Source organism: Phyllostomus discolor, chromosome 4, assembly GCF_004126475.2.
Source record: "Phyllostomus discolor isolate MPI-MPIP mPhyDis1 chromosome 4, mPhyDis1.pri.v3, whole genome shotgun sequence".
In the NCBI taxonomy this organism is placed as follows: Eukaryota; Metazoa; Chordata; class Mammalia; order Chiroptera; family Phyllostomidae; genus Phyllostomus; species Phyllostomus discolor.
Genome location: NC_040906.2, coordinates 166,843,989 through 166,862,124, shown reverse-complemented (window position 1 = coordinate 166,862,124; position 18,136 = coordinate 166,843,989). Strand labels below are relative to the sequence as shown.

Here is an 18,136-nt window from a genome sequence, read left to right as displayed (position 1 = left end):
CTTCACAGTCAGTAACAATTCTGAGTTTCTATTTACTTTCATTAGCCAAGTAGATTCACACTTAAATAATGCTGTCTCAGAGGAGAGGCTGCTATTAAATAACAGACTTGAAGTTATTATGTCTTGAAGTATACAAAGGAAAGTGGACTTCGGGATCTTAAGTAAGGCTTTTTATCTTGGAAATGACTGGCATGGTTCCATGCCTTGTCCCTTTGGAACTGTGTTAGAGTTCAAATAGACTTACTACAAATTATTAGAAATGAGGACTTATTAGGGAATGACAGAAGAAATGACAAACTAGAAATAACTCCTGTTGTAATTAATAACTCTTACTCATTAAAACATACTGAACTCAATCTATTGCCTACAAATTTATAATGTTGGGGGGTGGGAGTAAGAGTGCAGTCACAGTTTTGAATGGAGGTGGTATCTGCTCCAAGGAAATATACCCTAGTAAGAAGACAACACTATCACTAATTAAACAGAATTTGATTATTCAATACATTTTACATTTAAAGAAATGTATAAAGTCCATTTTTAGTTGGCTAACAGTAACATATACGTGGTCCTACTCATTGAAGTTGCATCGTGTCTATGATCTCTTCTGTCTGCTGCTGATCATTTCCTCATAGCAATACAGGTGAACCCAACAAGTGAGGTAATTACCCTTTAACTATCAGAATATAACAGATATTTACTCATTCTTTCTGCTTTGTTTTGAAAATATAAAATTTCTAATAGAGATTGATGACAAAACAATCTCTATTAAACTGAATACATTACCTTAGCTCACTAAAGAAATCACAAGTCAGAATGAAATTTTTAATGAGTAAAAAAGTGTTCCTACACCTCAGGTAATAAAGGCATGCATGTGATACAAAGTTGATGTTTCAATGCCTCCCATTTAACAGGTGCTTCCTGTTACTGAGAATGTTTGCTTAAAACTAAACACACTGGATTTCTAATGTTTCTATAATCTTTGAAACTAATAGTTTCCAAAATATTAGGGAAGGTGAAATAGAATAAATACTCTGTGGGCTTTCAAAACCCTCACCCCACAAGAGGAAAATTTTTTCTTAAATAATCATGAAAATAATTATGGTTGACGGTTCCAGGATATCATTTTTAAAATCTGAGGTTTGGGGAACTTTTATGTCAGGCCAAACTTAATTCACTCTTACTGTAAGAATGAGATTAAATTCCAAACACTTTTGTGTTTGTAATTTTTAAGTTTAACTTCATATTAACAGTGGTGATATTTTAAACTTAAAATTCATTTAAAAGCTAAAAGTTTTATTCTTCAAATGATTTAGCTGTTTCAAATTAATTTTGATAACAGACCATTGGTAGATAAGTAGATAAATAAAACCTATTGGATGACTATGTTTTCTAAACATCTTTCATCATTAAGATACCCTGAAAGCTTTGTTAGCATATTTGTGACTAGTGAATATCAGGTGGATAGAGAGTTACATCGCCAGTGCAGCTCCATGTCCTCATTCCCCATGGTTACAGTGAGTTAACAACAATATAAGGACAAAACTTTGGAAAAGAGTTGGGAAGTTACAGCACCTAGGAGGGGTGAACACAAAGCCAGGAGGAGGCTGCACCGAAAAGATTGTGGCATTTTGCTCATCCTAGCCCCTCCCCCTACTCAGCAGAGTGTGACACAATTGAGAGAACTCTCCCAATTCCAGGCTCCTCCCTTATGACAGAAAGAAAGAAAAATGTGGAACTTGTGTCTGACATTCTGGCTTCTATGAGGACTGCTTGAGGGACTAGATTGTTAAGTGACTTGGAGTGCTAGTGGGAGTGGTGGCATGGTTTGGATGCTGGTTGAAGGCCCCTGAAATGAAGGGAGCACAGAGGTGCATTAGAGGAAGAGTTCTTTAGGCAGAGGGTGCAAAATAATACAGACAGGAATACAATAGAAACAAACAGAGAGCTCCTGAGAAGAAATCCAGGCAATTCTCTTAGGGAAATCGAGACAGCTAAAAGCAGATGTATATCCTGGAATGAAAGTACACACACAAGCTCAGAGAAGATACATCCCCAGAAAAAGTTTGGGAGGTCCCGGAGCTTCTAGCCAGGCTGATGGGCAAAGCTGTAAAAGCTTGAAGAAGTGCCTATTTTTCAAACATGGAATTCTCAACAAAGTACACAAGGCATATAAAACAGGTGAACATGGCTCCAACCTAAGAAACCAATCACGAATAAATGCAGAATGTAAACTGTAACTGAAAAAAATAAATTTTTTAGATTAAAAAAATGCAGTTCTCTGAATTACCAGTTTTTTTATATAGAATTTGAAAGACAAAAGCATAAAAACTGTGAATCTGTTGATGGGTACAAAATATATAAAGTATAATTTGTGACATCAATTACAAAGTGGAGGTAGGCAGAGCTATAAAGGAGTGGAGTTTTGTATGCAATTCAAGTTGATAGGAGTTTAAAATAGATTTGTCATAATTTTAATTTTTTATATGGTCCACATGGTAACCAAAGAAAATATCTCTAGGAATTACACAAAAAGGAAATGAGAAAAAAAACAAAAGGATGTCACTACAAAAAAAAATAAAACTCAAAGGAGGGAGTAAGAGAGGAAATGAGGGGCAAAAAAGCTATGAAACATAAAACAACAAACAAAATGGCAATAATATTTCCCTATCAGTAATTACAGTAAATAAGTGCATTGAATTCCACATTCAAATGATATAGATTGGAGAAATCAATAAATTTGTTTTTAAAGAGGATCCAACTATATGCTGTCTATAAGAAACTAACTTTAGATCCAAGGACACATAGTCTGAAAGTAAAAAGGATGTCAAAAGCTATTTACTTGCATATGGTAGCCAAAAGAGAGCAGAAGCAGCTCTGCTAATATCAGAAAAAAAGGTCAATTCATTAGGAAGATATGACAATTATTAATGTACAAAACACCAGAGCTAAATATGTGAAGCAAGTATATAAAACAAGCAGCAGAAATAAGGAAACAGAGAACTTGAACAATATTAGAGACTAGCTAAACTGATTAGACATACACACTTCATTGGACAATGGCAGAATACACACACTTCTCAAGTAGGCATGGAACATTCCCCAGGATTGACCACATGTTAGGACATACAACAAGTCTTAACAAATTTTAAAGGATTGAAATCATGCAAAGTATCTTGCAATAATGTTGCAATGAAACTAGAAATAAACAGCAGAAAGAAAGACTGGACAATTCACAAGAATGTGGTAAACAACACATTCTTAAATGACAAATGAATCAAAAAAATCACAAGAGAATTGGAAAATATCTTCAAACAAATTAAAACAAAACCAACATACCCACACTTGTGGGATGTAGTGAAAGCAGTGATAAGAAGGAATTTTACAGTTATAAATCCTTATATTAAAAAGGAAATATTAGGGGGTGGAGGGATTGAGCAAAAAGGATAAAGGATTCATGTACATGGACAACAATGTGGTGACTGCAAAGGGGGAAGGGAGTATAAGGGGGACAAATGGTAATGGAAAAAATATGATAAAAGAAAATAAAAGGTCTTCACAAAAAAAAATGAAAACAAAAATCTCAAATCAACAACTTCAAAGAATTAAAGAACAGTCTAAACCCCAAACTAGCAGAAGGAAGGAAATACTAGAGCATAGATAAGTGAAACAGACAATAGAAGAACAGTAGGAAAAATAACACAGAATTGTTCGAGCAAATCAACAAAATTGAGAGCTACCTGCAGACTAGCTGAACAGAATTCCTGTAACTAAAGATATAAAGAGGCAGCCACATTGAATAGGATGGGTGGAGAAACTGAATGGGCAGGTTTCACACCCATGGCGTGGTGATTAAGATTTAATTAAGATTCAGGAAGGATATCTCTGCTGCAGAGGACTTGCCTGAGAATCAAAGGACCACACCCCTCACCAAACTCCCAAATGGGGCATCAGCGCCAGGAAGAGGAATCCCCATGACATCTGACTGTGAAAATTGAGGTGGGGGGAAGGGTTGCATCTGAGGAAGACACGGCTGCACAGAGTTTTAGCTACTCTGCCATTTTGACTGGAAATAGACATTCAAGTATAGAAAGTGCAGAGAGTCCCAAACAAGATGAACCCAAAGGGGTCCACAACAAGAAACATCATTAAACTGCCAAAGGTTAAAGGCAAAGAGAGAACCTTAAAAGCAGCAAGAGAAATTTGGGAGCTCTCATAAGACTGTCAACTGATTTCTCAACAGAAATTTTGTAAGCCATAAGGAATTGGCATGAAATATTCAAAGTAGTGAGAAGGACCTATAACCAATCTTACTCTACTGAGTAAGGCTGTCATTTAAAATTGAAGGAGAGAGAAACGTTTCCCAAACAAAAAACAGGAGTTTATCACCACTAAGCCAGCATTGCAAGAAATGTTAAAAGGGCTTTTTTAAGAAGAAAAGATATAAAATATGAATAAGGTGCGGCTTAGTTGGTTGAGGCATCATCCCATAAACTGAAAGGTTGCATGTTGGATTCCTGGTCAGGCACATACCTAGAATGTGGGTTCGGTCCTGGTCAGGGCATGTACAAGAGGCAACCGTTTCTCTCTCACATAGATGTTTCTCTCCTCCCTTTCCCTCACTACCCCTCTCTCTAAAATCAATAACCATGTGCACAGGTGAAGATAAAGAAATATGAATAAGAAAATATAGGAAAAAAGAAAATCTTCACTGACAAAGGCAAACAGTAAAAGCAGTGGATCAGCCAAAGTATAAAGCTGCTACAAACGTTAAAAGACAAAAGTAGCAAAATCATGTGTAATTACAAAAATAAATTAATACACACAAACACACAAAAGAAGTAAAAATAATGAGCAAAACATAAATATGGAGATGGTGAGGTAAATTGTAGTGATTTTAGAATGTGTTCAAATTTAACCAACTATCACCTGAAAATAGACTGCTATAAGCGTGGCTTGGCAAATATGAGGCACACAGTAAGCACAATCCAAAAATCTACAAGAGATATACAAACAATTACAAAGAAAGGTACCCAAACACCACTATGGAAACTCATCAACATAGAAGTGAAGAGAGCTAGAGAATAAGAAATGAACAGAGAACTGCAAAAAAAAAAATCAGAAAATAAAATGGCAATAACTACATATCTATCAAAATTATTTTAAATATAAATGGACTAAATACTTCAATCAAAAGACATAGGGTTGCTGAACAGATAAAAGGTCCCATACTTTTGAGCTTGCTTCCTGCAAGACACCTACTTGAGACCAAAAGACATGCAGGCTGACAATAAAGAATGGAGGATGATATTTCATGGAAATGGGTTGAGGGGAGCTGGGGTAGCAATACCTTATCAGACAAAATAGACTTTAAAAAAAGACTAACAAGATCAAGAAGGGCATTTCATTATGATTAAGGGATCAATCAAATAAGAGGCTATAACTCTTGTAAACATCTCTCCATCCAATGTAGGAGCACTTAAATACATGAAACATACAGGGTAGGGCAAAAGTAGGTTTACACTTGTTCATATGGAAAATAATACCAGAATAGACTTCCGGCAAGATGGAGGAATAGGTGGACGCACGGTTCCTCCTCGTACAACCAAGATTAGAAAACCAATAATTTACAACAATAATTTACTATCAGAATAACACTCAGATCCGGCAGAGGATTTATCTGAATGGAAGTCGGGCAGCCAAGAAGTTGAAGTAGACGCGTTCATCCGGACTGGTAGGAGAAGACGAGCCGGGCGGGCACGGGGCTGGCTTGGGTCGGCGGCGCGCGGAGGTCGGGGGAAGGTTTGGCGCGAACTCAGCACAAAAGCCATCCGGCTCACAAGAAGGCAGCGGTGATCCCTGAGTACGCAAGCTGCGGCTGGCAGACCCAGAGGGGCAGCGATTGTGGACCAGGGCAGAACTCGAGGCCCGGAAGCCCAGACAAGGGTCTGAGTCCAGGGGAAAGGAACTACCGCCATTGTTTTCTCCTGCCCCACTCCCGCCCCGCCCCCACATATAACGTCACAATCTAGCGACGGGGGCGCCCAGCCCTGGTGAGCACCTAAGGCTCCGCCCCCCCACTGTAACAAGAGCAACCAGACCGGGAAAAAAAAAAAAAAGGAGAGACAGGGGAAAAAAAAGTATGTTTTCAACAGAGCAGAGCAGTCCCCCAGGACTCATCCTTTTGAGCGACCAAGAATTAGCCAGTCTATCAGATGCGCAGTTCAAAACACTGGTGATCAGAAAGCTCACGGAACTGGTGGATTTTGGACGAAATTTAGATGAAAGAATGCAGATTACCATAAAACAGATGCAGGAAGACACGCGGAGGAGAGCCAATAGTGAAAGGAAGGAATATGAGTCTCAAGACAATACAGTGGACCAGAAGGAAGATAGAATCAACCAAGCAGGAAAGCATGATGAAATAAGAATTCAAAAAATTGAAGAAAAGATTAAGAGCATCCAAGACACCTTTAAACGTTCCAATATCCGAATCATAGGGGTACCAGAATCGGAAGGGGAAAAGCAACAGATTGAGCACGTATTTGAACAAATAATAAAGGAGAACTTCCCCAATCTGGCAAAGGGAACAGTCTTCCAAGAAATCCAAGAAGCTCAGAGAGCCCCAAAGAAGTTGGACCCAAGAAGAAACACACCAAGGCACATCATAATTACATTAGCCAAGGTAAAAACGAAGGAGAGAATCCTAGAAGCAGCAAGAGGTAAGGGGACAGTCACCTACAAAGGAGTTCCCATCAGACTGTCAGCTGATTTCTCCAAAGAGACCTTACAGGCAAGAAGGGGCTGGAAAGAAATATTCCAAGTCATGAAAGACAAGGACCTACATCCCAGATTGCTCTATCCAGCAAAGCTCTCATTTAGAATGGAAGAGAAGATAAAGTGCTTCTCAGATAAGGTCAAGTTAAAGGAGTTCATCATCACCAAGCCCTTATTTTATGAAATGCTAAAGGGACTTATCTAAGAAAAGAAGATAAAGAAAAGACAAGTATAGTAAAAGGACAGCAAACTCACAAATATTAACAACCACACCTAAAGCAAAACCAAAAGAAACTAAGTAAACAATTAGAACAGGAACAGAACCACAGAAATGGAGGGCACATGGAGGGTTAGCAGTAGGGGGGTGGGAGGAGGAGAGAGGGGGAAAAGGTATAGAGAATAAGTAGCATAGAATGTAGGTTGAAAATAGATAGGGGGAGGGCAAGACCCAGAACGGGAAATGTAGAAGCTAAAGAACTCATATGTATGACACATGGACATGAACTAAAGGGGGAAATGTGGGTGGGAGAGGGTGTACAGGGTGGAGGGGAGAGAAGGGGGGAAATGGGACAACTGTAATAGCATAATCAATAAAATATATTTAAAAAAGAAAAAAAAAAAAAGAAAATAATACCAGAATAAACTGTGTTTTGCAAGCTCACAGCTGTAAACCTACTTTTGCCTCACCCTGTACTGACAGACATAAAGGGAAAGATCAACAGTATAACAGTAATATTAGGGGACATTAATGCCCCATTGACATCAGTGGATAAGTCATCCAGACAGAAAATCAACAAGGAAACAGTGGCCTGAAGTGACACATTAGACCAGATGGACTTAATATTTTTGAAGATTTCACCCATAAGCAGCAGAAAGGACATTTTTTAAGTGCACATGGAACATTTTGCAGGATAGACTACATATTAGACCAAACAAGTTTCAATAAAGTTTAAAAGACTGTAATTATATGAAGCAACTTCTCTTACCACAATGATATGAAACTAGAAATCAATTGTAAGAAGAAAACTGAAAAACAAACATGTGGAGGCTAAATAACATGCTACTAAAGAATGAATGGGTTAACCATGAGATCAAGGAAGAAATAAAAAGATACCTCAAGACAAATGAAAAGGAGCATAAAACAACCCAAAATCAATGGGGCACAGCCAAAGCAGTTCTAAGCAATTCAGGCTTACCTCAAGAAACAAGAAAAATCTCAAACAATTTAACTTTATGCCTAAAAGAACCAGAAAAATAACAAACTAAGCCCAAAACGAGTACAAGGAAGGATATAATTAAGATTGGAGGGATTGGCTGGTGTAGCTCAGTGGATTGAGCACGGGCTGCGAACCAAAGTGTCGCAGGTTCGATTCCCAGTCAGGGCACATACCTGGGTTGCAGGCCACGGCCCCCAGCCCCCCAGCAACCACACATTGATGTTTCTCTCTCTCTCTCTTTCTCCCTCCCTTCCGTCTCTAAAAATAAATAAAATCTTTTAAAAAAACCCTCAAAAATGTTAAAAAAAAAAAGATTGGAGGGAAAATAAAATAGTCTTAAAAAATAGAAGAGATCAATGAAACCAAGAGTTTGTTCTTTGAAAAGATAGAATTGATAAAGCTTTAGCCAGACTCATGAGGAAAAAAGGAGAAGAGCCAAATAAATACAAAGGACTATATGAAAACACTATGAACAATTATATGGCAACAAACTGGACAGTCTGGAAGAAATCTATAAATTTCTAGAAATATACAACCTTCCAAAACTGAATCAGGAGGGAACAGAAATCTGAACAGACTGATAAATACTAATGAGACAAAATCAGTAATCGAAAAACTGTCCAGAAAGAAAAGGCCCAGACCAGATGTCTTCACAGGTTAATTAATATGTATCCTCAAACTTCCAAAAATTGAAGAGACAGGAAGGCTCTAAAACTCATTTTATGAGGTCAGCATTATCCTGGTACTAAAACCAAAACTACTACAAAAAGAGAGAAAAGTATAGGCCAATATGCCTCAAAAACATATTTAGATGAGAAATCCTCAACAAAATATTAGCAAACTGAATTTGTCAATACATTAAAATGATTATATACAATGATCAAATGGGATTTATTCCTGGGATATAAGGTTGGTTCAATATCCACATTCAATTAATATGATAAGTCACATAAACAAAATGAAGGATACAAATTATATGATTATATCAATAGATGTAGAAAAAGCATTTTAACAAAATCCAACATCCATTTATGATAAAAATTCTCAGCAAAGTAGGGACAGGGAGAACATATCTCAACATAATAAAGGCCATATATGACAAACCCACAGCTAAGATCACACTCAGTGGTGAAAAACAGAAAAGCTGTAGCTTTAAGATCAGGAATAAGACAAGAAGGTCCACTTCTATTCAATATATTCAACATAGTACTGGAAGTCCTAACCACAGCAGTCAGACAAGAAAAAGAAATAAAAAGCATCCAAATTGAAAGGGAAAAAGTAAAACTATCATTATTTGCAAGTGGCATGATACTATATAGAGAGAACTGTAAAATGTTCACCAAAAAACGTATTAAAACTGGTAAATGAATTCAGTAAAATAGCAAGAAAAAATTAATATTCAGAAATCAGTTGTATTTTTATATACCAATAATGAACTATTAGAAAGAGAAATTAAAAATAATCTCGTTTACAATTATATCAAAAAAACAAAATATGTAGGAGTAAATTTAATTAATGAGGTAAGACACTGAAGAAAGATATTGAAGAAAATACAAATAAATGGAAGGCAAACAATTAGCATCATTAAAATGTCCACACTATCCAAAGCAATCTACAGTTTAATGCAATTCCTGTCAAAATACCAATGGCACTCTGACCAGTGTGGCTCAGTTGGTTGAGCATCAGTCCACAAACCAAAAGGTCTCTGGTTTGATTCCCAGTCAGGGCACATGCCTGGGTTGCAGGTTCAGTCCCTAGTTAGTGTGTACAAGAGGCTACTAACTGATGTCTCTTTCTCACATTGATGTTTCTCTCCCTTTATTTCTCTCTCCCTTTCCCTCTTTCTAAAATCAAACATTAAAAAAAAATACCAGTGGCATTGTTCACAGAACTAGAATAACTGTAAAATGTATGTGTTATCACAAAAGACTCCAAATAGTCAAAACAATCTTCAGAAAGAAGAACAAGTTAGAGGAATCACACTACCTAATAAGAAACTATACTACAAGGCTATGGTAATTAAAACAGCATAGTACTGGCATAAAAACTGACACACAGATAAATGGAATAGAATAGACAGTCCACAAATAAACCCACACCTATATGGTCAATCACTCTATAACAAAAGAGGCAAGAATATACAATGGGATAAAAACAGTCTTCTCAATAAATGCTGTTGGGAAAACTGGACAGAAAACAGGCAAAACAAATGAGACCACTTTCTTACTAAAAATAAAGTGGACTAAAGACTTAAAATGTATGATATGAAACCACAAAACTCCTAGAACAAACATAGACAGAAAACTCCTTGACATTGCTCTTAACTGTACACACACACACACACACACACACACACACACACACTTTGGATATATCTCTCCAGGCAAGGGAAACAAAAGAAAAACAAATGGCACTACATCAAACTAAGGAATTTGGGCACAGCAAAGGAAACCATCAAGAAGATGAAGAGACAGCCTACTAAACAGGTGAACATATTTGTCAATGATACATCATGTAAGGGATTAATATCCAAAAGTATGTAAGTAACTCATAACCTATAAAAAAATAAACAATCCTCAAGCAATGTGATTTAAAAATAGGCAGAAGACCTGAATAGACCATTTTTTCCCCAAAGAGAACATACAGAATGCCAATAGACATATGAAATCATGTTCAACATCACTAATTATCAGGGAAATGCATATTAAAAACACAATGAGATATCACCTCACACCTGTCAGAATTGCTATTATCAATAAATTAACAAACAGTGTTGATGAAGATATAGGAAAAAATAGAATCCTTGTGCACTGTAGTGGGACTGGAAATTGGTGCAGCCACTATGCAAAAGAGTATGGAGATTCCTCCCCAAAATTAAAAATGTAACTACCATATGACACAGTAATTCCACTTCTGGGCATTATCCAAAGAAATATAAAACACTAATTCAAAAAGATACATGCACCCCTATGTTCACTGCAGCATTATTTACAATAACCAAAATATGGAAGCCTCCTAAGTGCCCATCCATAGATGAATGGATAAAGAGGATGTGGTACATATTCAATGGAATATTACTTGGTCATACAAAAGAATTAAATATTAACATTTACAAGAACATGCACGGACCTAGAGGGTACTATGCTAAGCGAAATAAGTCAGAGAAAGACAGATGTCATATGATTTCACTTCCATGTAGAATCTAAAAAATAAATAAACAGAAACAAATTCATAGGTGCAGAGAAAAACTGGTGGTTGCCAGCTAAAAGGGGTGTGGGGGAATGGATGAGAAGCTGAAAGGGAAGCATGAATTGCCAGTAATTAAAATAGTCACAGGGATGTAAGGTGCATTATAGGGAATATAGTCATTAACATTGTAATAACTGTATATTGTCAGATGGATGCTAGATTTATCAGTCATCACTTTGTAAGGTATATAGATATCTAATCAGTATGTTGTAAATGTGAAACTAATAAAATATTGTATGTCAACTGTAATTGAAAAATAAGTTTAAAATAACTAAATAAGTTTGTAAAATAAATAAAAAAAATAAAATGAAACACCCCCATTTTTTTTTTACAAGAAGACATAAATAAGTAAAATCAGAAGTGAAGAAGGGGTCATTTAAATCAATGTAGCAAATAAAAAAGGTTTATAAGAGAATCCTATAAACAACTATACACTGACAAATTGGATAACAGGAACACTCAGCCTGCCAAGATTGAATCAGTAATCAAAAACCTTTCAGGACCACACAGTTTCACTGGAGAATTCTGTCAAACACTTAAAGAAGAATTCACCCCAATCCTCCTCAAACTCTTCCAAAAGAATTGAAAACACTTTTTGACTCATTCTGTGTGGTCAGCATTACTTTAATACCAAAGCCAGACAAAGACACTATAAGAAATGAAAACTACAGACCAATGTTCCTGATAAATATTGATGCAAAAATCTTAAAAAATACTAGCCAAGAGAATTCAAAGAGCACACTAACAGGAGTAAGTGTGAAATCCCTAGAGTGCAAAGATGTTTCAACACACAAAAATTGATCAATGTAATATACCACATTAAAGAATAAAGGGGGACAAACCACGATTGCCTCAATTGATACATAAAAAGTATTTGACATAATGCAACACCATTTATGATTAAAAAGAAACACTCAACAAACTAGGAATAAACAGAAACTATCTCACAGTAATAAAGGCTGTACATAAAAAGCCCACAAATAACATCATACTCAGTGAAAGACTTAGTTTTTCCTCTAAGATCAGGAACAAGACAAGGATGCCTACTCTTACCACTATACTGAAACTCCTAGCCAGAGCAATTCGACTAGAAAAAGAAGAGGCATCTAAACTGAAAAGGAAAAGTAAAATTATCTCTGTTTACAGATGACCTGATATTATATATAGAAAACCTTTAAAATTCTACACAACAGAACCCCTGTTAGAACTAATAAATCCAATCAAATTTAAAGATACAAAATCAGCATGCAAAAATAAGTTGCATTTCTATATACTAAAAATGAATAATCAGAAAAGGAAATAAAGAAAACAATTCCATTTACAATAGATTTAAAAAGAATGCTTATGAATAAACTTAACCAAGAAATTGAAAGAGTTGTACCTTGAAAACAAGAAAACAGTGCTGTAAGAAATTTAAAAAGACAAATAAATGAAAAGACATCTGTGTTCATAAATTGGAAGACTTTATATTGTGAAGATGTCAATACTAGCTAAAGCAAAATACATATTCAATGCAATCTCTAAAAAAGAATGCCATTTTTTATAGAAATAAAGAGACCCATCCTAAAATTCATGTGAAGTCTCAAAGGCCCTCAGTCAAAACGATCTTGAGAAAGGACAGAGTTGAGGGTTTCACATTTCCTGATTTCAAAACATATTACAAAGCTACAGTAATCAAAAAAATGTGGTGTCAGCATAAAGGCACACATATAGACCAAGGTATAGAACAGATAGCCCAGAAATAGACCCTCATTGTATGATCAAATGATCTTTGACAAGAGTTTCAGGGTCACTTAATGAAGAACAGAAGACAGTCTCTTAAAAAATGGTGATACCAAAACTGGATATTCACATGTAAAAGAATGAAGTTAGATCCTTACCTTACACCACATACAAAAATTAACTAAAATGGGTAAAAGACCTAAATATAAGAACCAAAACTATAAAATTTCTAAAAGAAAACATAGGAGAAAAGCTTTAGGACACTGGATTGGCCATGAATTCTTGGAAAAAACACCAAAAACAAAGGCAAACGAAACAACAGACAAATGGAACTGGGTTGCCCAAAAAGTTCATTTGGTTTTAAAGTAAAACTAAAGGACACATTTTTCATCTTAACCAATAACTTTATTAAACAACATTATTCACCATTCTGTTCCACTACTTTCTGCCATCTTTCAGGCAACTTCATAATTCCATCTTCCCAAAACTTTTTATAGTTTTGAGCAAAGAACTCTTCCAAGTGCCTTTTGCAGTCTTCCAGGAAATTGAATTTTTTTCCATTAAGAGAATTTTGTAAAGACTGAAATAAATAACCCAAAGATGAGGTGTCTGGTCAATACAACAGATAAATCAGAACTTCCCAGCCAAGAGAAACATGTGGTATTGCATTAGTTATCCTGATGGAAAGTTAGTTGACTAATTCCAGGCACTTTTTGTCGAGTGCTGCTTTCAGTTGGTCTAATTGGGAGCAGTACTTGATGGACTTAATATTTTGGTTTTCCAGAAGGAGCTCCTAATAGAGGACTCCCTTCCAATCTCACCATCTACATAACATCATCTTTGGATGAAGATCAGACTTTGGTGTGATTGGTGGTGGTTCATCTCACTTGCCCTACGATCTCTTCTGTTCCACATGCAAGGGTGTCCGACCTGCAGTCGGTGGGCTGCATGCGTCCCAGGACGGCTATGAATGCCAGTATATTTAATGTGTGTCCCAAGACAACTCTTCTTCTTACAGTGTGGCCCAGAGGTGCCAAAAGTTTGGACACCCCTGTAAGTATCCACTTGTCATTACCTATCACAATTTGTTTTAAAAATGGAACACTTTCATTACATTTAAGTAGAGAAATATAGGCAAGAAGGTTTTTTATCACTTAACCCATGTGGAACCCAAACATCAAAGTGATTAACAAAACCAAACTAGTGCAAATGATTTTTGATGCTTGATTTTGATATTTTGAGTATATCAGCTATCTCCCATATGGTATAAATTGATGGTTCTCAGTTAATGTCTCGATTTGATCACCATCGGCTTCCACTGGTCTACTCAACCATGGAGTGTCATCCAGTGAGAAATCTCTAGCACGAAACTTCGCAAACCACTTTTGACACATTCAATCAGTCTCAGTACCTTCTCCACACACTGCACAAATCTTTTCTTTTTTGCATTACAGTTGCATTTTTACCTTTCTTTTACCTATCTTTACTATACCTTCTTTGACATAGTAAAGTATAGTATACTGAAAATGCTGCTTATTTTCTTCCATCTTCAATATTAAAATGACTACAAAAATTCACCAATTTTGATAAGTTTTTTAAATACACAGTGATATGACAGCTGTCACAATACAGTCTAATAAAATTGGTTCAAATGAAGTTAAGACATTTAAGTGTTACTAGAGCCAGCACACAGGTAAAAAACAAACTAACAAACTTTTTGGCTAACCCTAAATAATAGAGAACTGCAAATTGAAGCCATAATGAGATATCACTTAGCATGACTACTCTCAAAAAAACAAAACAAAATAACAACAGTTGGTGAAGATGTGAAGAAATTGGAACTCTTATGCACTGGTGATGATAAAGTGAAATGGTACAGCCTCTATGGAAAACAGTATAGAGGTTCCCCCCAAAATTAAAAATAGAACTACCGTATGATCCAGTAATTCCCCTTCTGGGTATACACACGAAAGAATTGAAAGCAGGGTCTCAGAGAGATATTTGCACACCCATGTTCGTAGCAGCACTATTCACAACAGCCAGGAGGTGGAAGCAACCTGAATGTCCCTTGATGGATGAGTGGATAAACAAAATGTGGTGTTTATATATGATGAAATAGTATTCAGCCTTAAAAAGGAAGGAGATCCTAACACATGCTACAACATGGATGAACTTTGAAGACATTATAAAATAAGCCAGTCACAAAAAGACAAATTCTGTGTGATTCCATTCATATGAGGTAACTAAACTGGTCAAATTCATAGAAACAGAAGGCAGACCAGTGGTTTTGAGGGGTTCAAAGGAGGGGGAAATATTTAGAAGTTGTTTAATAGATATAGTTGCAGTTTTACAAGATAAAAAAGTCCTAGAGATCTGTGGTAGGACAATATGAATAAATATACTTACCACTACTGAATTGTACATTTAAAGACAGTTAAGGTGGTACATTTTATGTTGTGCTTTTTACCACAAATTTTTTTAAAGGCAGGTAGATGGGCCAGCTTGTACATGAGTCTGAGGGGAAGGAGTTTAGTATGTAAGAGAACAGGTATAATGGTATTCCACCATGAGTTATCATATTACCTATAAATAGTGAGGGAGCTTTTTTAGATCGATAGGTTGCCTCTCGCACACTCCCAGCCCAGGTACCGGACCTGCCCAAACTGGAAATCAAACCAGTGACCTCTTGCTGTGTGAAACAATGTCCAACCAACTGAGCCACACAGGTCAGGGCTAGATCCTTAAGAGTTTGTGAGAGATTAGCTCCTAACACTTAAAATGATGTCAACTGTCAGAATGAATCTACTAGTGCATGCGTATGAATTAGACTATAATAAGGTGAGTGTCCCCAGCAATTTTGCTGAGCCCTAAACGGTATGAGCCCCAGATTAGAAGAGCCCTTGGAAAATCTATTTGTTCCTGGAAATTTAGGTTTTTCCTAATAGGCATGGCAGGCCCGTCTGGTCTGCGATGCCTGCTCTTGTCCCGTTAGCCTTGGTCTTCTGTAAGGTAAGAGACGAATCATTAATATCAGTTCTTCTCCAGGCAGACTAGTAAACCTACTTTAATGTCCAAGTCTTCATTTGGCTGGTATCGCATAATAGTAATCTCAATTTATGAGGTTTTTATTACTTATTCAGAGGCCAAACTTATCCTACAAAGAATAGCAAACTAATAAACTACCATCATAAGGTTATAATTTATTGAATATGTACTATAAACCAGACACTGTACTGGGCAACTTGCCCATTTATTTTTTTTCCTAAAGTACCCTATAATGAAGTAGGTATCATTCTTGTTTTATAGTTGAAGCTCAAGAAATTAAGTTACTTGTCCAAGGTCCAAGCAGGGGAGAGCTAGAATTCAAACAGTGTATGTAGGCCATACACCTAAGCCTACATTCTTTTTAGTCCATTATATCACCTCCCTAGTCATAGAGAATTACAGTTGGAAGGACTGTCTGGTCTAGTGATTTTATTTTATTTCAAATGAAAAGAGGTAAAAATACTCCCTTTTTGGCCCATTTTACTTATTTAATAAAGAGTAGATGGCCCAAAAGTCATCTTCCCTATTTTTGCTTATTTCTTCTCTTAACATGAGAACCACAAAAATACTGGTGCCTGACAAGAAGTTACTGGATGACATAAGAATCAGTACAGATGCTTATGCAGTAACGTATTCGTAATCGTGTGGACCACCTCTCTTTCTATACACAAACTCTAATAGTCCTCATTGCACAGTTGGCTTAACTATTGGATTGACAAGCACTTAAATCCCTGAGTTGTTAAATTGGGGTTTTAAGTCTAGAACTAAATTACTGAAGAAAATAGAAGAGAATAAAAGAAAAAGTCATCTACTTAGAAAAACCATGTCTGTATGTTTTATCTTACATTTCTCATACCATAAAGTACATGTGTATTCATTTTCCCCTAATACCTAACAAAAAGGAATGCTTATTTCTTTTACAATACTTTGACTACTCACTAACACCAGTGCCTGAAAATTTTTCGATGTTTGTTAATACTGAAAAAAAAATGTTCATGTTTGTTACCATTTCTTTAGAATGAAGGTGACCTGATTTCCTGGTGTTAATTTGCATCATATTAGAAAGAAGGACTAGGCAGGGGCTCCAGGAAGGTACGATGAGTCTGAATTCGTTTTAGAAGCTGCTGTGCCACAGGTTTGAACTCTGTTTCCCAATGGAGTCTGTGATAGTTTTTTAGGTCTTGGTCAAAACTGCTGTCCAGTGCTAGTTCTTCGTCTGTATCAGAAAAATTAAAATTACAGCAATTATTTGGAAATGTAATCCTACTGAATAAAGTTTGATTGTTGATGGCATGAGTTAAACTCATCCTGGGTCATGCCTAATTCCAACATGATACAGACAAGATTTGGGGGGTTCAAGCCTTTTTTTCCTGTTTTTATTTATAATGGCTGTTTTATTGGAGAGTAAAGTTCTTTACTCTCTTCTGTTCTTTGCAAATATTTTAAATACACATATTTTAATCTCTTAATGAAAAAGGACAACAGTCTTCTCAAAAGAATTCTAAACTGCACTGAGTCTTTATTTCAACTAATCTCTTATGTATACAAAATTCACATCCAAAAGTCAGATAACAATTGCTCAGAACAAAGTATTAATAGGTTACTCCCTTATCTTTGTATTTAAAAAGTTAGTTACTTTTTTAATGCACAGACAAGAAATAAAGTGGTTGACAGATAAAAAAGGAGCCAGGAAACCTTTTGGGAAAGCAGCTTATTTGAATTTGACAACTAAAACTTTACTAAAAGTCAACTTTGTAGTCTTCAAAGCAGCCTGGACATAATTCTTTAAAAGGCCAACCTCTGCCCCTATGTTCTGATCCTCTGTACTACAAGAATCCCAAATGAGTCCATGGATAATGCAGAAAAGCCCTTGTAAAAAAAAATGTGAAATTACAATTTTAATTTGCTTCTAGTTCCAAAGACATCCTGAATTCTGTAAGCATAAGTATATCTATCCAAGTAGGAAAAGAAACAGCCACCAGGTTTTCTGCGCGGACCCGCCACTGCACTGGCCCTTGTTTAGACTGGCCCCAGGTGAAGCACTGAGGAAAATGCAGGGGTCTGCCACTCGGAACACTGTGAACACTGTGGCTGAGGCAGACTGCTAAAGCGGTAACCACTAAGTCCTA

The 18,136-nt window shown here is 36.3% G+C and overlaps 1 protein-coding gene across 2 annotated transcripts in view; it reads right to left on the bottom strand.

Annotated features, from left to right (window-relative positions):
• Window positions 1-16,841: 16,841 nt before the first annotated feature.
• ARMC2 (armadillo repeat containing 2) overlaps window positions 16,842-18,136 on the bottom strand; it is a 104,419-nt gene continuing 103,124 nt past the window's right edge. The window contains exon 17 of one of the 2 annotated variants that reach the window (XM_028510012.2): window positions 16,842-17,223. In XM_028510012.2, the coding sequence (XP_028365813.1) occupies window positions 17,066-17,223 (158 nt within the window). In that variant the 3' untranslated portion in view covers window positions 16,842-17,065. The remainder of the gene's footprint in view (window positions 17,224-18,136) is intronic. The other variant, XM_036024545.1, reaches the window with a different exon arrangement.